The sequence below is a fragment of the Notamacropus eugenii genome, chromosome 4, assembly GCF_028372415.1.
Source record: "Notamacropus eugenii isolate mMacEug1 chromosome 4, mMacEug1.pri_v2, whole genome shotgun sequence".
Lineage (NCBI taxonomy): Eukaryota > Metazoa > Chordata > Mammalia > Diprotodontia > Macropodidae > Notamacropus > Notamacropus eugenii.
In genome coordinates, this window is record NC_092875.1 from 98,558,471 (window position 1) to 98,580,028 (window position 21,558).

The following is a 21,558-nucleotide window of genomic DNA, read 5'->3' on the forward strand; positions in this document are numbered from 1 at the left end:
TAGATGTTAGAGAAAGAAAGATTTTCTGAGATGAGGAGCCCATCCATTCCAGTCATGGGACACAGCACATGCAAAGATATGGAGATGGGAGATGGAAAGTTATGTATTAGAAGCAGTAATAAGACCAGTTTTGTCTGGACCACTCTGTGTGTGTGTGTGGGTGTGGGTGTGTGTGGGTGGGGGTGTGTGTGGATGTGTGTTTGAAGGGGGGAGGGAGTGATATCCCTGAGGCTGGCAAGAGAGAGTGAGGCCAGGCTGTAAAAGATTACAAAAGCTGCATAGAGTAGGAGTGTGACTCCAAGTTCATATAATTCTTACCATGCTTCTGTTTTCATCTTCATCATGTTTTACAGCACAGCAATATGCATGTAAATGTAAGTTCATGCACCACAATTTGTTTAGCTTTTCACAAATTAATAGGAATCTATTTTATTTCCCAGTTCTTTTCTTCCACAAAAAAAGAGCTGCTGTAAATATTTGGGTGTTTATCGAACCTTTGCTTTTATCCCTGACCTCCTTGGAGTCTTGCCTTGGAGAAGGATCTTTGGGTCAAATGGTACAGACATTTAGTCACTTTCTTTGCGTAATTCAAAAGTGCTCTCCACAATGGTCAAAACAATTTACAGTTCCACTGATACTACATTTTTGGTTTCTGTCTTTCCCCATTCACTCCACAAATGTCTGCTCCCATCTTTTGTCATCCTTACAATTTGTTGGGTGTGAGATAAAACTTCAGAGTTGTTTTAATTTGAATTTCTCATTATTAGTGATTTGGAACATTCTTTCATATGGTTGATAATATTTTGCAATTCTCCATTTTAGCACCATTTGTTCATATCGCCTAATGACTACAGCTATTGGGGAATGGCTTTTGATTTTTTTTTATATTTCTGTTAGTTGCTGATATATTTTGGAATATCTATTTTCGGTTTTTTTCCTCTCAATTGAAAATAGGAATTTTCTAACACACTTGTCAGTGGTGGAATAGGATTATCCCATAGGATACTGAATTCCCATCATGATGGCCACATTCAAGGGGAGGCTGATTAGCCACATGTCAGGAATATTATTGAGTTGATTCCTGTATAGGTATAGGATAGATTATATAGTCATTAAGGACCTTCTAGACTCTTCTATAAATTCTTTGACTTCAGAGACAAACCAACTCAATGGAGCTGAGTGACAGTTGACTTGACAACTTTGCAGTGCTTACAGCAGACTCTTTAAAGATAAAGTTGCATCTGTCAGTCACATCTGTCTTTCCCACTTAAGGTAAAAAATCTCTTAGCCATGGTCCCTACAATGGACCAGTGAGGTGTCAGAGAGAAAAGGCAATTTCTGATACTATGGATGCTCATTTTTTTTTTCAGGAAAGATTCAGTACTCCTCTGCTGTATTTGGTCTAAATTCTACTTGTGCAATTTTGAGATAGTGAATTCCAAGAGAATTCCAAGAGAAATGGAGAACTACTCTGACTTTTTCTCTTGTGGATTTTTACTGCCCTCTAGTGGTCATGTCCTCCTCTTTCTGCGCTACTGTTAAAATACTATCATACTCCAAATGTTTGAATAGTATGGTAGCAAAGATGATTGAGCCACTGCGCCAAGCCTTTAAAAAATACTTTTGACATTAGCTGGGTTGGAGTTTCTGTCTACTAGTCTTTTCCTCATTCTTCACATTAGTTAGAACTTTGTTTCAACAGCATTATGACATTAGACAAGAAAGAATCTTTAAGTTTACATAATTCAATCCTTTTACAGATAAGGAAACTGAGGTCTAAGCAAGGAAAATGACAGAGAGAGAGAGAGAGAGAGAGAGAGAGAGAGAGAGAGAGAGAGAGAGAGAGATATGGAGGGAGGGAGGGAGAGGGGGAGAGATTATAATGCAATATTTCTAATTCTAGAAGGGAGCTCAAAGGCCATCTAGGTCAGTGACTTTAATTTGTAGATGAGGAAACTGTGGCCCAAGGAGGCTGAGTACATTGATCAAGGTCCAATAGCTAGTAAGTGGCAAAGTGAGATCTGAACCTGGGTCCTCAGACTCTAAAAGCAGTACCCTTTTCACTGTATTACATTGCCTCTGTGATCTAGCAATTTGCACTCACATGGTCCCCTTAAAGTTTACAAAGTATTTAGATGTACATGCACATACACGTACAGAAAATATGTTTTTTTAAATTCTGAAAAGTAGAGGCATGGAGAGGAGGCTGTCTTGAATAGAGGAAGTTGGTGTAATTCATCTTGGGGAATGAGGGCTTTTATGAAAGTATCTGCTGCTTCCTGCAGGGCCATTGGGAGATGAAATTGACATAAATAGTCTGGTTCTTTGGTGTATCAGAAACATGTTACTCCCAAGTGGACAACTATAAAAGAAACTATGGAAGATGCCTCCTTGAATGTGAAGATGATATATTCCTTATAGAGTCATCGATTTAGCAGAGAAGGGCTGAGGATTGTTAAGTAGTAATGAGATCTCATCTGAGATTATGAAGTAGAGATTTTTTTGCAGTTGAAATCAGCTTATTTTTATGGCTTTCTACTGTTACTCATCATACCTAGAGGAGGAAACAAAAACATACATAAGTGATAGAGTGTACCCAAGGATTCATAGGCTAGAACTAGTGGAAAGTTAGGGGTAGTGAGTCACTGCTAGTATGTTAAAGTGACAAACTGTACAGTCAAAATTAGTTATGGAGGCAAGGGAAAGCAGGGATGGGCAGGATGAGAGTATGGGGGTAAGTCAAGGGACCAGAGTTCAGGAACAAAGGTGAACAACAGGTTTCATATGAGTAAGTGAGAATGGGAGAGGTGGACACTGGAACAAATGGTTGTAGCCTAGAATGGGGCAGCTAGGTGGTGCAGTGGATAGAGCACCAGTGAAGGAGTCAGGAGGGGCTGAGTTCAAATCTCACCTTAGACACTTGACATTCACTAGCTGTGTGATCTTGGGCAAGTCACTTAACACCAATTGCCTCATCCTGGGTCATCTCCAGTCATTCTGATGAATATCTGGTCACTGGACGCAGGTGGCTCTGGAGGAGAAGTGAGGCTGGTGACTTGCACAGCCCTCCCTCACTCAAAACAAAGTCAAGTGCAAGTCATATTATTATTTCTCTGATGGCATGGTCTTCTTTGGCAACAAAGGACAAACACACATATAGCCTAGAATAGAGTCTTATAATTCTAGCCCTTGGGAGAGGTACAATTTCAAGAAGTGGATTACGTCTAAAATATCAGTAATAGGGCAAAGAAAGATGTCCCTAGAGTTGTAGAAAGTTAGAAAATGTGATCAAGTTGTCAGTCAACCAAGTAGCACTTCTTAAGCACTGTGATGCTTAATGTGACGTGATAGGGAAGTGTCCTGGGTGATCATAATACAAGGTCAAAAATAAGAAGCTTATATCCTATAAAGGAAAATAATATGTAAATGTAGAAGTAAGCATACACAAACTATATACAAAATTAAAACAAAATAACTTTGAGTAGGGAGTTCCTAGTGGTTGATATAGTCAGCAATGAATATTGAAAGACTGGGGCTGATGGAATGGGATAGGAGAGAGACAAAGTCTGTGAGCTTTATAAATTGGCTGGAAGGTTGGAAGATGGTGGCATCAAGAATGAAAAGTGGTATGAAGCAGTTGCATGGGCATTAAATGAGGAAAGTTACCTGAGAGTTGGTACTAGTGAAACTGTCTAGAATCAGGGGTGGAGAGCCTACTACCTCAAGGCCACATGTAGCCTTCTAGGTCCTTGGGTGAAGCATTTTGACTGTGTCCAAGTTTTACAAAACAAATCCTTTTATTAAGGATATTTATTCTGTGAAGTTTGGATTCAGTCAAAGGGCTGCACTTTAGGACCCAAAGGGCCACATGTGACCTTGAGGCCTCAGGCTCTGCACCCCTAGTCTAGATCCACAGTGTTTGTCCTGGTCCTTATAAAGTGGAGCTGGTGCTGCAATGGATGTCATGCTTTTAGGGCAGAGCTAGGTGTCCATTAAAGCTCAGAGGAAGATGTTGGGTTGAAAGTTTCAAGATAAAATGGGAGCTTCTAAACATTAGTGCATCCTTCCTTCTTTTTCTTCCTTCCTTCCTTCCTTCCTTCCTTCCTTCCTTCCTTCCTTCCTTCCTTCCTTCCTTCCTTCCTTCCTTCCTTCCTTCCTTCCTTCCTTCTTTCTTCCTTTTCTTTTTTCCTTCTCTTTTTTTAAATTTTTTTTAATTTTTTATTGTATAGCAACTCAAGAAGGCTATCTACCAAAATACTGGAGATTAAAAACTGCCTTAGTTGAAAGAGCCTCCATAATGATGAAAATACAAATCTTTACATGTTCCAAATAAGTATGATTATGATTGTATTGTGGAGAGCATTTCTGTTCAGAGACAAGTTGGACTAGGATCTTCTTCATATCCCTACATTCAATCCCTTTATACACAAAGCTCATAACAACTTCTAATTCATAGGGAAATTTCTATCCTTACCTCACCTTCCACTATTTTTGATTTATCAGGATATTTTTCTGCTTTCTTTACAGGGCTCTCAAGGATCTCCTGGTGTCCCAGGACCACCTGGGCCAGTTGGCCCCCCAGTAAGATTGACTTTGTTTTGTTTCTAAAATCATTTGGGTTGCAACTAGTGTGAAAAGTATGAAGCATAATTTAATCTGTTTATATATATATCCATATTATTTATATATTTATTACATATATATAAAATATATATATACATACATACATATGTATATATATAAATGTGTACCATTAGTTATTTTGAAGGGAAAAACCTTGAAAGAAAGATATTCTTTTCCCCTTTCCAAGGACTTGCTGCTTGAGCCAAATGATTTGAGGCTATCTGCTAATACCCATCTCTACCATTCTTAAGACAAGAAGAAGTGCCCATATATGGTGAAAATGGGCACCTGTGAAATTCTGCTAAGCGGTTTGAGACCTAAAATGATGTTTGTCTTTCAACCCTCTCCAGTTACAAGGCCTTTTTTGTTTGTGAAAAAGAAGAGAGGCATATTATGAGGGATGACTTGTAGAGATGATTAATGAAGGCGTTATTAGAAATGATGTACTATGAAAAAAATGGAATGGGTTGAGTGAAAAGGTTCCCCCCTCATTAGAGGTTTTAAGGCAAAGCTTAGGTAAATGATATTTTTGTAGAGTAAGTTCCTTTTCAGGTACATATTGAACCAGATACCTTATGAATGTACTCCAAATTCTTAGAAACTAAGATTTTGTGGATTCAGGGACTGTCAAGTGAAGACAGGGGGAAAAATCCTCTTCTTTAACTCTAAGAACTTTTCTAAGCTTTAGGTCATATAAAAAGAAGTCAAATTATGTGATATGTTGGCTGTGGGTCCATTGTATCTTCTGGGCAAAGATGGTAGACTAATAGTTTCTTTCTGGGTATTTCCTCTTCTAGGGTCTCCCTGGAGAGCTTGGCTTCTCTGGAAAACCTGGTCAGCCTGGCCAACCAGTAAGTACTCCTCCATATACTTGTGAAATTGATTACTTTTTAAGCCAAACATAGAACTTGAAATATAACCCAATTAGATTTCATCTTCTCAGACTGGACCCAACGTTGGGCCTGACATTGCTGTATACATTTGTTGGTATTTATACCTATCTTGCACTAGCTCTTTTTGGATCCTATTAAGATATTTTTAGGTTATGACTGTAATACAGCATATTTGCCATTCCTCTTAGTTTTGTGTCATTTGCCGGTCACAGATTTCTTATATCTTGACCTCTCTACAACATTTGAGATTGTTTGCCACCCTCTCCCACTGCATATTATCTCTTCTCTAGCATTTTGTGACAATTCTTTCTTCTGGTTCTCATCCTAAGTTTCCTTCATGGTCTCCTTTGCTGTCTTTTCATCCATTTATTACTTTCTAATTGTGAGTATATCTCAAGGCTCTGTGCCAGTCCTTCTGTGTTCTTTCTGCTTTCTTTATTTTATCTACCTCTTTCAATTGGAATCTCATCATCAGATACTGGTTTAATGATCATTTCCACACAAATAACTCCAAAATCTATATGTCAAGCTCTAGTCACTCACTTGAACTCCAATCCTGAAACTTTATAATAGACTTTTTAATTTGGATATGCTGTCGCCATCTCAAAGTCAACATATGCACAATGGAATTCCTTATATTTTTGCCGATAGTTTTCCTATTTCTATTGAGGGGACATCCATCCTTTCAATCATCCATGTTTCCAACCTCAAGGTCATCTTCTGCTCTTTATTCTCAGTCACTCCACATGCCCAAGAATTTGCAATATCTTACCTCCTCACTGTTTTCCACTGCATAGCCTTTCATTACTCACAGTCACCACTTTAATTTAAAGTCTTTTCCCTGCTCATCTGGACAGTTGTTCCTCGTGCATGACACTGTCTTTTTCTATATCTTTGAATATCCCTGTGCCTGGAGTGCACTTCATCCTAACCTCTGCCTTTAGAATCCCTTGTTTCCTCCAAAACTCCATTCAGGTAGTACTTTCTACATGTAATCATCCCTTTTCACTTCCCACACTCGGCTGTCAGTGCACATCCTTCCAAAGCTTCTTTAACTAATATTATGTGTGTGTGTGTATACACATGCACATGTGTATATATGTATGCTTTTATACATATGTACATGTTATATATCCATATATGTGTATATAAACATATTACATACATTATATATTCTCTTTCTCAATTGAGTATCACCTCATTGAGGACAAGGATTGTTTTGTTTTTGTCTGTGTATCCAGAATCTGGTACATTAGTAGGTACTTAATAAATACTTACTGACTGATCTGAAAAGTATAGTTTTATGTGTCCTTTATCATTTCCCTATTCACTCTGGACAATAGCTTTATCCCATCATTAACCTTTCACTTGCTTGCAATATATATTTTTAAATATTTGTTTTTATCCTTAGAATCAAACACAACCTGCATTTCCTTCTAGGTATTAACATTCCTCACATTCCTGTAAGACAATGACACTTCTTTATTCTTCCTTTGTTAGCTGTTCTTGATTCCCTCTTCTATCCATGTCTTTTTAAACTCTTCCTTGCTCAATTGTTCCTTGTGTATCCACAGGGATCTCTTTAAGAACATCCTCCTTTTATTCGTTGTTGGAATCCTTAATGATTGTGTTGTCAGAATTTTAATCTTGAGAACATTTCATCTTTCTCCCTCTATTATTGACTTTCCCTGCAGAATTTTGGGCCAATTAGCCTTTCTACTATGTCGCTAAAATCTGTTTTCCCAAATTCTAGCCTCTGCTCTGCATCAGGTAGAAAGAGAACTCTCAAAATTATGTCATCAATTGAAATCTCCCATCATTGCTATTCCGTGAATCCTTACCAGATTTATGAGCTCTTTTCCAGATTCATCATCTTTTTCTTCCTACAGTCTAGGTAGTCTGGAGTATACTTCTATGACAAGAGCACCTGCTCCATTGATCCTCATTCTAATATTGTACTTTCTGCTTTCCATATTTTAACTTGTGTATTTTTTTTCCTGCGGGTACATTATACTATGATGCTTCATTTGTCTAATCTTTTCCCTTTTGACTACAATCTATCTTCCCGTTACCATGGTCTGGTCATGATTAACATCCAATCATATCTCAGCAATTCTATGAGGTCCAAAGTACCTCCTTGCATTAAGATCTCTGCTATAAACCTCTGCATATGTATGTATGGACATCTAAGCCAATGAGTTTTATTTTGGCTTTTTTTTCTTGAAAGTTTCCTCATAAATTATTGGTGTTTTCCATCCACATGCCATAAGACCTTACATTCATAATCTTCTTCTTATGTCAATCCTGTTCCGACTTAGGAAGCTTCCTCATTGTCAGAAGTGAAAATTGAACTTAGATATTCCTAACACTGAACATGGCACTATGACCACTGTATCATGCCCCTTCTACATCACTTGTCACAGTCTGTTATATTTGGTTTGTTAAATGACAAATAATATGATAAGGTCAAAGGAAAGAATGAAAGTGATGTCAGAAAATTTTAGGACAGAGTGATCAGTTCCATCTGCGGATACCCAGGAAAGGCTTAAGGGAACTGGTGACCTCTGAATCAGGCTTTAGAAGAAGACGATTTTAATAAGCAGGGATTTGGAAAAAAAGAGTCCCAGACAATGGGGATTTCATAGTATCTCAGTATAAACAAACTTTCTAAATTGTAATTACTTGAATATCCATATATCTGACCATATATCTATTCTATTGGTGAATAGGGCTCCCCTGGTAAAGATGGAACAAATGGACTTCCTGGATTACAAGGACCTAAGGTTGGTATCAGATATATAAGTTTAAATCTGAGACTGCCCAAGTTAAAATTCCCAAAAGGACTACTGTCATCATTATTCATTTCCAAATACATTAATCAGAAAGCTGTGAAAAGAGTGAACTTAAGGTTAACTTGTAGTTTCTTATAATTTTCATTTGTTTATTGGGTTGTGTCTATCACAACTGTATTCAGAAAGGTGAGGAATTAGTTTCTGGACACTTTTCCAACATTAATTTCTCCAACAGTTCACAGAGAATAAAAAGGAAAATTGAGGTTGGAAGTGGGGTAGCTTTGGTTTTGGCCATATGGCCTAAGCTATTTGACTCTTAATTATATATCCAGCACTATACTCCACTGTTTTAGTCTAATTACTAGTACTAGTACTACCACTAATGTACATACATATAGATATAGACAGGTATATAATATACATATATGTACACAAATAATATAGTATATTTGTGTGTATATATGTATGTAGATACATGTACATACATATGTGTATATATGTGGTATCTGCTAATAGAATTACTATTATTGATCATACATTACCACTGTTATTTATTTTCTTCCTCTCTTTACTCCCATCATATATGATTTCATTGGCATAGGTATTCTACTGAAACAAAATCGATGCTTCTGTTTATTAGTACCCAACGTTCTAGACGTTCCATAGCCTTAAAAAACATTTCCTTGCAGTCACACTGATAAATAGACTTCTCTGAACTCAGTCAGGCTGTCCTTGAAGAACAGACATACACAAATATGACCCCTCTACAACTTCAGTATATAGTATTTGAGTTTAGCACAGTGTCTGGCACACAGTCAGTGTTTAATAAATGTTTGTTGACTAGGTCTTTGCAAGAAGTTGCAGTATGCCAAATTCATTTTCTAAGGGTGATGAAACCTAAAGTCTGACAGAGGTAGCTCATTTGAGATCGCAATAACAGTGAATACTTGGACTGTTTCCAATGGCATTGGAAATTGCCATTGTGAGGGGAAGGGAGGCCAGGACAACTATTGTTTGCAATTTAAAACATATAACAAAAAAAGGCATTATTTCATTTATAGTTAAAAATCAAGACGAGAAGTCCTGATTGACACCTAGAGAAATGAGTGTCTATTGAGTGTAGACTTTATGAATATGAAGCTATTCCAATAGGTACTTAGAGTATACAGAAAACACATGATCATACTGTATTCAAAACTGGCCAGCCACTGCCCATGGGGTAGTTTGTTCTATTTCCAGAGAGAGTACAGAGGCCTTCTAATCTGTTAGTCTATTAGACTTGGGGATCCAAGACAAAGGAAAACAAAACAGAGGGATTAGATGGGAGTGACCATTTAGACTGAAATGGAAGCTTACTTTTAAATGGCATTACCCTTGAATGAAAGGAAAATATGGTAAGTCCTCTTTCTGCCACCAGATCATCTTGGTAACGCTTGCCAATGTTTGTATAAGAACCAAATATTATCTACATGCCACAATTAAACACTGGAGTACGATTGCTATTGTTACTGCTGCTATTTTCTCCTCTATTTCTCCTCTCCCCTCCCCTCCCCTCCCCTCTCCTCCCCTCCCCTTCCCTCCCTTCCTCTCCTCCCCTCCCCTCCCCTCCCTCCCCTCTTTCTTTTCTCCATTGTCCTCCCCTTCTCTCCTCATATTTCTGTTGTGATTTAGGGTTATATTCTCAACCCTCGCTTTCTCCTAATGCCTCAGACCCTGACAAGCTAGAAAAGCTTCAGGTAAACATACAGTCACAGGCTGTGATTCTGTCATCGTCAGGACACCAAACTCTGTTTGGAGAGGTTCATCACTAGAAAACCAGTCACCAAAGAAAAAAATAGAGGGAGGGGCATAATTCTTCTAAACTATCAGATCTTAGGGTTAAAGAGACATCAATGGGAATATGCTAATGCTGATGAAATTATAGATGCTTGAAATCCTATAAGCTATTGGAATAGAGGTGGGATGAGACTGGCCAGTGAGACCCCAGTCGTTTGTGTCTGTACAACAAGCCTTTCACATTTATCAGGTCATCTAGTTTTTCCAACAATCCTGCGAGGTCGATGATACAAGTTTTATTAAGTCCATTTTACAGAGAGTACAACTGGATCCCATAAAGGTCATCCATTCAGCGGCAAGTGCTAGAGCTAGCCTCTGAACCTAAGTCACCTTTGTCCACATAAAGAACCCTAAAAAATCACTAAATGCATATGCTATTGTCATTATTACCATCTGGGACTCCTTACAAGTTGGAAAAAGTTAGAGCTTGATAAAAGAAAAATAATAAATAATTTTCCCAAGACTATAAACATTTCATGCCCTTGAGCTGGTTTGTGGAGGAATCAATTTTCCCAATAGCTTCCTTTAAACAATGTTTAGCACATCAAGGGAGAAGTGTGAGGGGGATGTTTTATGCTTCAAGAGGCTTGGGTAATTCTTACTTCCCCAGATAGAGACAGAATAACAAATTCTACGTGATGGTTCCTGATGCTGTCGGCTCAGAGACCACACGGATGTTGCTTTCCTCAAATACCTGCCTTTTTCAGCCTCACAGCAATGTATTCCAGGGATCTGTATTTCTGTTACAAACATTCATGTTGATGAAAAGACTAACATATACTTCTGTAGTGCCTTTAAGGTTTGTGAAATGCATTTTCTCTACCCGCCCTGTGAGGTAAATCACACAAGTATTATCACTCTCATTTGACAAAAGAGGAAACTGAGTCTCACAGGTGAAGTGATTAGATCAAAGTCATGTAGTTAGTCATTCAGGGCCCACATATGTCCATCAAGTAAGATTTCCCTTCATATGAAAGTTCTTTACTTTTATTGGGTCATAGACATTTCCTAGGATGTTATTAATACATGAAATAAGATACATAGTATTATAAAAGAAACCATTTATATTGAAATGCAGTTCTCAATGTAGTAAAAGAAAAGTTCACATCCTTGAGGTTAAGAATTAGGATATAGCCTAATATTTCTTCCTCAATTATCCTTTTTGCCTACCTTTCTCAAAATAATCTCCTCTACCTGGGGAAAATCTTCTGCTGAAGTCTTCAATGCCATGTGGAATAGAAAAAGCACTGGATGTAGAGTGAGAAGACTTGAATTCAAATTCTGTCTTTGCCCTTTATTTTCTGTGTGATATTACTCACTTAACCTCTCTGAGCCTCAGTTTCCACATTTGTATAATGAAGAGAGTGGTCCTTGTCTTGCCGATTTCACTGTGTTTTTATGAGAAGAAAATGAAAGTGAATGCCTTTTGAGAAGCTAAAAAGTGGTATAGATCCCTGTCCCTAAAGTGTTGCTAATTATTCCAATTATCAACAGTCATTCTTGATTACAAAGGGATGAATAAATGAAAGAACATTATTTCAGTGTTTACTTTGTGCTAAGTACTGTGACAAGCTCTGGGAATATAATTACCAGCCAGCAAGCAGGCCAGTTCCCTAAGCTCACATCTATTAGGGGAAGACAAAGTACATAGGTTAAGGTATTGGCTTCCTTTTGAATTCTTTTGCATGGTTGTAAGACTTTTTTTTTTTTTTTTTTGCTTTGCTGGTGAACTCAAGGTCCCCATGTGCTACTTTATACAAATTCCTTTGACTCAGTCTGACAATGGATACTTATTCAATAAATGTGCAAAACAGTCATTAAACGTCTACTATATGCAATTATGACCACTGAGTTCAGTGCTGGAAATTCATGTTCTACCCATCCTCAAGAAACTTATACTCTAATACGGGTAATGCAGTATTATGTCTATCTAGGGAAACATAATAGCATGAACTATGAGAATGGTTACAAACTATTCCCCAGACTGTCGTTGTTTTGAGGCTTTGAATTATTGTATATTTTGTTCCACTTTGTATCACTGGGATGGTTTATGTAAAACTAGTGTTCTATTTTCATTTGGTCATCAACAAATTATTTACTATGTGCCAAATACTGTGTTAAGTATTCACGATTACCAGTGCTTGTTAACGATTGGACTATTCCCCTTGATCTATTGCTAACATGTATTTATGATGATTTATGTTACTTGTGTATACAGATTTCACACCTACTTATCAGATTGCTCAAGCTTAGGGTCACTGTGTCTCTAGGCACTCTAGGCATCTTTTGGTTTGTGGAAATTCCTTAAGCAGTGTCTGCTATCTAAATTACAAACGTCTTAGCTGACATTCAAGGTCCTAACTCCAATCTATTCTTTCAGTTTCTTTCATATTACATCGTTTCATGCCCATTTTCTAATGTTCAAGCCAGGCTAGACTACAAACCCTTTTTGTTCTAGAAACCCTAGAAACCCTTTCTCATCACTATGCCTTTTATTTTGCACTCATCCCTAAATTGATAATCATTACCTTGAATCCAATGAAATTTAAATGATCTTTTAGAAGCAAAGCTAAAACACCTCTGCTTTCATGAACCCTCTCCTAATTCCTAATTTCTCCCCTTGCCCCATCACTGGAAATGATTGCCCCTTCCTTATAACTTATAATACATTGTATTTATCAAATTGCACTTATGATATTCATTTTCTATTATTACAATTTGAGTGTTTATCTTATACCCCCTAAAAATTAAAAACTCCTTGATGGTACAGAGTGAATTTGATATGCATCTCATACTCACATTCACATAATCTCACATATCTCACAGATATCTTACATAGTAATTCAATGCCTCAAAACAATTGGCAGTCTTGTAGAATAGTTTCTTACCATTCTCATGGTCTATGCTATTGTGGTTCCCTAGAAAGATATAATGCCTTATCTCCTATATTAGAGTGTATGTTCCTCAAGAAGAGGAAATTTGTGAATTCCTAGCACTGAAGTCGGGGACTTCTTGCACATAATAGTATTTCATATTTTTTCACATTTATTGAATAAGTATCCATTGATAGAGCTCAATCAGTGAAGAAACATTTCCTAAGAGTTAGTTATGTGTCAGGCACTGGGCTAAACTTTGGGATACAAAAACATAAAAAAAGTCCTTTGCCTCAAGGAGCTCTTGTAAGGGGGGTAGACAACATGATACAGTAGAAAGAGTTATTAGACTTGGAATCAGGAGAGACAGAGTCCTTGAATCTTGCCTCAGATAATTACTGGTTGGGTGACCATGGACAAGTTAGTGAATCTCTCTATAGATAATATCTGCAGTACTTTCCTCATTCTATTGGTATGAACTTCAAATTGTACCAAAAGCACTTTGAAAATCTGAAAGCAGCAAACAAATGTCAGCTGTATATTTTTGTGTTTCTTTCCATTCAGAGCACAGTAGATTCTAGATTCTTAATAAATGTTTGATGAATTGAATTTAGCCAATGCTATAACAATGTTCTGTGGTGTCCAAAGCCTTGTCAGATGATCAGTGACATTCTGTAAAGAGGCACCAGAATCTTGGCATGTTCTAGTAATTATACTTTTTTGTTCCTTACAGGGAGAGCCAGGAGAACGAGGAGAAGATGGCTTGCCTGGGAATCCTGGACCTAGGGTATGAAATTTCTCTTGCCCTTATCCATCTGTCTGTCAGTTATATCTGTTAGTTGACTGTAGCTACTCTTGTTAGCAAAGCAAATCAAAGGTCTAGTTTCTAACATCATGCTGTCACCTTATTGTTTCCCAACTCTTACAGGTAGATTAATCTTGGTTTCATTAGGACTTTGGGAAATTTCTATGGCCCAGGTCATAGGAATAGGTCTACTCTATGAGTAAGTGTATACATAAAAAGATAGAGAGGATGAATAGACAACACATGAATGCCATCCATTGCTTTCTTCCACATTTCCTCTCATTATTGATTAATCAATAAACATTTATTAAGCTCTTACTATGTGCCAAGCACTGTACCAAATGTCAGGGATGCAAAAGGAAGCAAAAGACAGTCCCTACCCACAAGGAAATAATCTTTGGAGGCAATAATAATCTAATAATAACTGGCACAGTGTATAGAGAACTTGACCTGGAGTCAGTAAGACCTGAGTTCAGATTTAGCCTCAGACGCTTACTAGCTATGTGACCCTCACCAAGTCACTTAACCCCTGCCTCAGTTTCCTCAAATGTAAAATTGGAGTCATACTAGTACCTACATGGTTGTTGTGAGGATCAAATGAGATAATACTATGAGATAATATTTGTGAAAGGACTTTACACAGTGTCTGGCACATGGTGGACACTAAATGAAGGATTATTAGTCGTCTTCTCTCCCTATATTAAGATCCTCACCATGTACTAGTAAATTCAAGGCTGCATCTTGAACTCAGGAAGATTCAAAGAGGAAGTATGATAGAACTAAATTAGGATTGGTTGAGAAGTTAAATGAGAGTCAGAGGCAAGTAATTTTCTTTCCTCTGTAAAATTAAAGGAATTGATCTAACTGATCTCAAAGTCCATCTACAATTAGATTCTAATTAGTGTGAATAATTAATTCCCTGAAATGGTTGCATGTATTCAAATTCATGCCATTCAGTGGTAGAATTATGTAAAATATAGTTGCTGGTTCCAGAGCAATGGAAATATACAGTATAAATTCAAATAGCATGAGTAATTTAGGGATTTAATTATTCACCCTAATCAGGATATGACTGTAGTCTATTTTGTTCTGTAGTTTTTCAGTTGGTTTTTCAGTCATGTCTGACTCTGTGACTCCATTTGGAGTTTTCTTGGCAAAGATACTGAAGGGGTTTACCATTTCCTTCTCCATCTCATCGAACAGATGAGGAAACTGAGGCAAACAAGGTTAAGTAACTTGCTCCATGTCACACAGCTAGCAAGCATCAGAGGTCAGATTTGAACTCAGGAACTCCTGGAGTCTGGCACTATATCCATTGCCCTACTTAGTTCCCTTTTGACTATAGTCCTAATCCTTAGAGTAAAAGCAAGTATCTACTTTACCACAAGCTGCATTAAGTGCCCTCTCAGCATTTGCTTGAACTCCTCCAGGGAAGGAGAACCCACAGTCTTCGAAAGTATAACCTTTTGCTGCTTTTGAAGAGCTCCAATTTTTAGGACAGGTGATTAGGTGGTTGGAATAAATTCTTCCACACTAAGCATGGACTCTACGGAGGGTATGTCAAAAATGTAATCTTTAAATCAATACTTCTAAACGTTTGGAATCTATGATGTCATTCAGATGATTGTTCCTTCCAACATCACAGAAAAAAACCTGTTCCCATAACTAGAGAATGGTTTTTGTGAATTACTATGGCCAAGGAAATTTCTACATTTAGCAAGGCCAGTATCACTCTAGACTTCAGAGAGGCCTCTATCACTATGCCCATGCTTTATTGTATATTTTCATCTTAATTTTTTGATTACCCATGCAGTTATTCATGTTCATTATTTACCATCGGTTTATAAAAAAAGAAAGACTGGGAGAAGTATATCCAGAAATGACTGTCATAGAAAAACCAAAAGGCATGAGTTAGACTTCAGAGAAGATAAAGGAATGCATTTGGTTTTAATTTTAACAAGACAGTTAACTCTGTTTCATATATGAAAAGACGTTACATATACAGGAGATCCAAAAGTTCTAGTACAGTTTTGTTATTAAAGTTATTAAGTTATTAGAGTAACAACAAAAATAATAGTAATAATAATAAGCATTATTATTATATATAATATTTTAATATTATTCTTTGGCAATACCTTGATGATATCCACTTCATCTTGTCCCACCCTCACCTCAATATTGGAAAGTCTTTCAATGTACAGTTAAACAATCTAAATCCAGCTAAAAGAGAAAATAAAATAATTCTAAGAGAGAAAACAAAATAATTCTAATTTAATAAAAACTTACCTCTCTAAGGAGATGGATCAGTTCTTAGAATCATAGAATCAGCTTACTGAAAGGTCATTGCATCCAGTCTTCATCAGAAATATGAATTCTTAATAAGTGGTCATCCAAGTCTCTATTTGAAGAATAATAAAGATCTCCTTATCTTCATAGGCAGCCACTCCATCCTCATTGTCTGACTTACTTCATATCAGGGATGTGATTTCAATGGTATTAATATCCCCTCCATCACTGTAGGTTGTACCTCTTCCACATAGAAGGCCTTCCTGACTTGATGCAGGTGGAAAAACCATTACCTGATGGCTAGCTCTATGACCTCTTCTAATTTCCAGTGATTGTCCTCAGTGCCCTTCCATTTTGTTAAGACCTGCCAGATTTTATGTGTTTTGGTGTTGCAGACTTCAGGAAGTCAGTGTAACCTTATAGTAACCAGTGCTACTATGAGGATTAGCATGATATCTCGCAGTTTTTAGATGGTAGACGATGTTTTTAGAGAATAAAAGCAAAGGGTAGTAGGATAATAGCAGGAGCTGGCTTTTCTGGTAGTGATTCCCTGGGAGCGTGGGTAATAGGCAGAAACCATATGTTCTTTAGACCATTTTGCAGTCAGGGGCTCTGGTGGCAACACATATTTATACAAAATCAGACATACTTAGAAATTTACTGGAATTCTTCAGTTTCTTTCTCCCTCCTTCAAATGACTGTCACCAAGAAGTAAAATATTTTAGAAGGGAACTTTTTTTTTTATACTATGTAATAGATTTTTTAAAAAATTGTGTTTTGCCTTCCTTAACATATCTATGAGAAACAACTTGGGATGGTGGTTAGAATGTTGGGACTGTGTCAGATCCTCTGACTTTTACTATCTGTGTAATCATGGGCAAAACATTTACCTGTTGGGTACCTTAGGCAACTTCCTTGATCTTAGCAACCATGTCATTGGTTTATGACCCCAGTTGGTAGGAAGAGTTCCCATAGGTGACACAATTGATAATACTATATGATAATAAATTTAGAGTTAGGAGTGATCATAAGGATCATCTGGTCATTTCATTTACAAATGAAAAATCTAAAACTCGAGAGGGTAAGTGAATTGTCTGAGGTTGCACAGGTAAAGTAGCAGAACTATGATTTGAGCCTAGGTCCCCTGATCCCGAATGCATTTTTTCTGCTGGTACATACTACTGAATATTTTTGTAAAATATCTGTGACTCACTTCTTTGAAAATATAAAATATAATTTTTACGATCCCTTCAGATAACATGTACTTCGACCATAGACTTCTTTATAGGAAGCAGAAAGTAGATTTGAGGGGAAGGGGGTCTCTACTTTTTTGCTTTAACTTTCCTTATTTTTATACTTTTCTTTTAACTAGGCTAAGATTCTCAGAAGTTCGGCGACCAAATGATTAATGTGTTGTTGGTTGTTTTTAGCAAAAACTCTGTTTGAAGATGGTATCCTAAAGCCTGACGTTTGTCACCCTGGTTAGTGGAAGGAGTGCAGACAAAAGAAACTAGGTCTTTCAAACACTGTAGATAAATTACTAACTGAAAATATATTCTTGAAAAGAGTTTAGATAATTCATAACAGAACAACAGTTACATATTAAAGGGAAATGGGGTTTATTTGGGGAATGTCTCTAATCTTTGGAGTCTGAAATCTAGAGAAACAACCAGTCTGTCCTATGAACTCTCTCAGTACTCTCATTAGAGATAGAATCTATGGACCTCGACATAGGATACCATTTCTTATGTTCTTTAATAGATCCATGTTCCCCTAACTCAGCCTCTTCCTCTTTCTCTATATACTAGAATCCTTTCCTCTCAGCTAGTTTACAGGTCCTCAAACTATAGCCCTACCAAGCTTAACATATTTTACTGAGTGGCTGCTATGTTTGGGATTACTGTTCCCCATAGATGTTTGTACAGAGTCTGTGAACATATGAAATATGTGACATTACTGGGGTAGAAGAATGAAGCAGAAGGCAGCTGAGGTCATCAGAGTATACATTTAGAGCTGGAATCCACCTTAAAGATCATTTAGACCAACCAATTCATTTATAGTGATATATACTTACATATCATTGCATATTTATGGCAGGTAGGGGGTACCATTGATAAAATGCTGGAGCTGGAGTCAGGAAGACAAATTCAAATTTGGTTTCACAGGCAAACTAGCCTGTGAAACAAACATGATCCTGGGCAAGTCACTTAACTGCTGTTTACCTCATTTTCTTTATCTGTAAAATGGGGAAAATTACATCACCTAATTCCCAGAGTTGTTATGAGGATAAAATAAAACAGTATTAGTAAAGTATTTTGTAAACCTTTAAGTGATATATAGATTCTGGCTATTATTATTATGAAATTATAATAATAAATATGTGATTGTATAAATTATTAAAAATAATAATAACCCTCCCCTAATTAAATGACTTGCTCAAGGTCAAAAAAGTAATAACAGTGTTGACATTTGAACTCAGGTCCTCTGACACCAAGTGTCTTCACTGTCTCCTTGCTTAGGATCAAGACTGAAATGAGGAAAAGGAGGACAAAATGAGAATGATAAACCACAAGACGAGGAGCAATGAATGCCCTGGAAATGTAGTGAAGATGAAAAATAGAATGAGATGGGGAATAGGGGAATTGAAGGATAGGAATTTGTGATACTAGAAAGGAATTCAGACTTTAGATTCACAGAAGCAGCAGCAAGCCCTTTGCCAAATGCCAAGAAGCACTCCTAAACTAAAGCAGGGAGGAGAAACTACATCCCTACTGTTGCACTTACATCCCTACATCCCTCATTTCTACCATGATAGAGAAAGAAGAAAGAAAAAGGGAAGGAGGGAAGGAGGCAGAGAGAGGGAGAGAAAGAGATGCAGACTTGTCTGTGGTTGAGTGGTGTGGCTGCTAGAGTTTAATGTTTCTGGATGTCTTTCCTTGTGTAGGTCTGTATTTTTGTTCTCTTGTATTGTGTATGTGTCCCTGTGGACAAGCAGTGCGGTAAGAAACTAGAAGTCTTGAATATTGGGAACACTGAAGGGTTTCACAACAATTAAAGTGTGCTACAAAAGTAGACAGTTATTCCACATTCTCTAAGGAGTGTCTTTGTGAACTACTTTGATTGGGAAGTTACTGGGTTGAGTTAATCAGTTTTCTGAAAAGAAATCGTTTGTGCTTAGAGTTGTAAAAGATGTATTTTGGTGGAAATGGTTTTGTAAGCCTTTCCCCCCCCAAAAAAGGTCTACTTTTAAGATTCTGTCAGGCATTTCACCAGGAATTCTATGAAATTACACCATTTACTCCCTGTTATCTAGGCTGAGAAATCATTTTTCCTCCATTTGAAAATTAGGACAAGCTAGATTTCCTTGCTATTGAATATTTTTTCTTGTTTTTTAACCTAAAATGTTTCTTCCACCCAGTCTTTGGAAAAAATAACATAGGAAGAAAAAAAAAGAAGTTAGATTTATGTCTCACAAATTTTGCCTTTGACAAAGTTTGAAATTCCCTGATGGCCCTAGTTGCCTATAATCAAGTCGTGTAAAATTTTGTTAGCATGATTTGGTAAGATCATTCCTTTTACAGGAAGCCTATGGACTAGGAACTTTTGAGGATCGATGTTCAATACTAGAGCACCTAGAAAGTCATTGCTAAGGTGAACTGGATAGATTTGTTGCCCTCCCCCCTGCCCCCCCGCACTCCCTCCATCACATAAAACACTCAGTACGCCCTTTCGAGAGCAAAACCGAGTTGTAGACAAGCAGCACTGCGTAGAATGATGGGCTTGGAAAAGATCTGCATCTGATACTCTCAAGCTGTCAGACCATAGGCTCACAGTATCTTCAAGCTTCAGTTTTCTTACCTGTAAAATAATTTAACTTTCAGCACCTACCTTATTACTTTATTAAAAGATATATATACATACATACATACGAACATGTGTATGTTATATCGGTGTGCATATGTGGGGTTATATGCACATATATAAATAATATGCAATAGAATCAAATAGCCATATAATATAAACTGTTATACTAATATATAATATATTATACTTTGCATATTATAATAGTATAATAAAAGTATATACAGATAATAAAATAAGAATGTTATCTCTATTAATAATTGGGATTATTATCAGGCACAAGTGAGTGCATTGTATATAAATCACTTTGAGAACTTTAGACTAGTGTGTAAATGTTATTATTCTCACATATTTTGATTCTGAGACTTGCCAGTCCTGGAGTTTTCTTGAATAGAAACTTAGAGAGCGGTTCTTACTTGAGTAGCAATTAAATGAGGTTCTACTGTATTTACTTATGTAGAAGGACAGTTTGCTGGAGATTTCTGATCCCTGTAATGCTGGATAACTGAGAGTTTGTATCATTTTGCTTTTAGGGTGAAGTTGGAGAGCAAGGCCTGGTGGGCATGCCTGGAGAGAAGGTGAGTAGGTGAAATCAGCATCCTCTTCAGTGTGTTAGCTCATTTCATTCCCCATTGCCGTCTCTACTTTTACTTTATTGCAAGTTAAAATTATACACCTCATGTTAGCGGAAGAATAGGTTGTTTTTGTTAACGTGGTGTGTTACTCTAGGCCTCCTTCCAGAGAATCATGTTCCTAATGATCTGTATCAGGGATACAGAGTCATGTGAGTACTTAATGATGCAAGGATTCGGTACTACCTTTTAGCACTCAGTGTGACTCATGAAGGGATGGTCTCATTTCCTGATCTGAGTCCACTTCCATCTCCACCATTCCTTCTGGGCACTTACACAAATTTAAACATATTCTCTAAGCCCATGAAGAGGCCACATCAGCCTTTCTTCTCTTCATGACCTGTGCTATGTCAATTTAATCCATCATTTTCCTCAGTGACATCTGGATGTTAAAGTCCCCCATATTAGGAAGGCCTAAATCACCTTCCTCCCTTGACCACCTTGGCTCAAACACTCATTATTTCATTTTTCTTTTCTTCTTTGTCTCTTTAGCTCACATCTAAATTAAGTTTCTTCTTTTTTTGTCATTGAGGCAAAGCCTTCCTGCAAATCTGTAGTTTCCAACCAATTATCATGTTCCACTATTTTGTTGGACATATTTCTCTATGAAAGAATCTCTGTGTTTACTATTCATCCTTGTCCTATCCCACCAGGACATAGCAGGAAGAGTACAGGATTTGTCATTAGAAGACCTAGGATCAAGGCCCAGTTAGTTCTCAATGGATGAGGGCGACTACAGATTGTGCTAATTCTGAGCAGTGTGACCCTTGAACAGTTGAGTTGATTCACTGAATGTCAGTTTCTTCCTCTGGAAAATGAAGGTAGTAGTCCCTTCACCACCAAATTGTTTTGGGAATTCATTAGGAAAATACAATACTAGAGATTATGAACTTTAAAGTGCTATGCAAACATAAAGCCCAAGGTAAGACAGTTTTGGTAGGATGTAGAAAACATGTG

At 37.2% G+C, this 21,558-nt stretch overlaps 1 protein-coding gene across 1 annotated transcript in view; it reads left to right on the forward strand.

The window, feature by feature from the left end:
- Window positions 1–21,558, forward strand: part of COL22A1 (collagen type XXII alpha 1 chain) — a 627,027-nt gene that overhangs the window by 414,413 nt on the left and 191,056 nt on the right. The window contains exons 25-29 of the mRNA XM_072602989.1: window positions 4,528–4,581; window positions 5,421–5,474; window positions 8,246–8,299; window positions 13,751–13,804; window positions 20,503–20,547. Of these exons, the coding sequence (XP_072459090.1) occupies window positions 4,528–4,581; window positions 5,421–5,474; window positions 8,246–8,299; window positions 13,751–13,804; window positions 20,503–20,547 (261 nt within the window). The remainder of the gene's footprint in view (window positions 1–4,527; window positions 4,582–5,420; window positions 5,475–8,245; window positions 8,300–13,750; window positions 13,805–20,502; window positions 20,548–21,558) is intronic.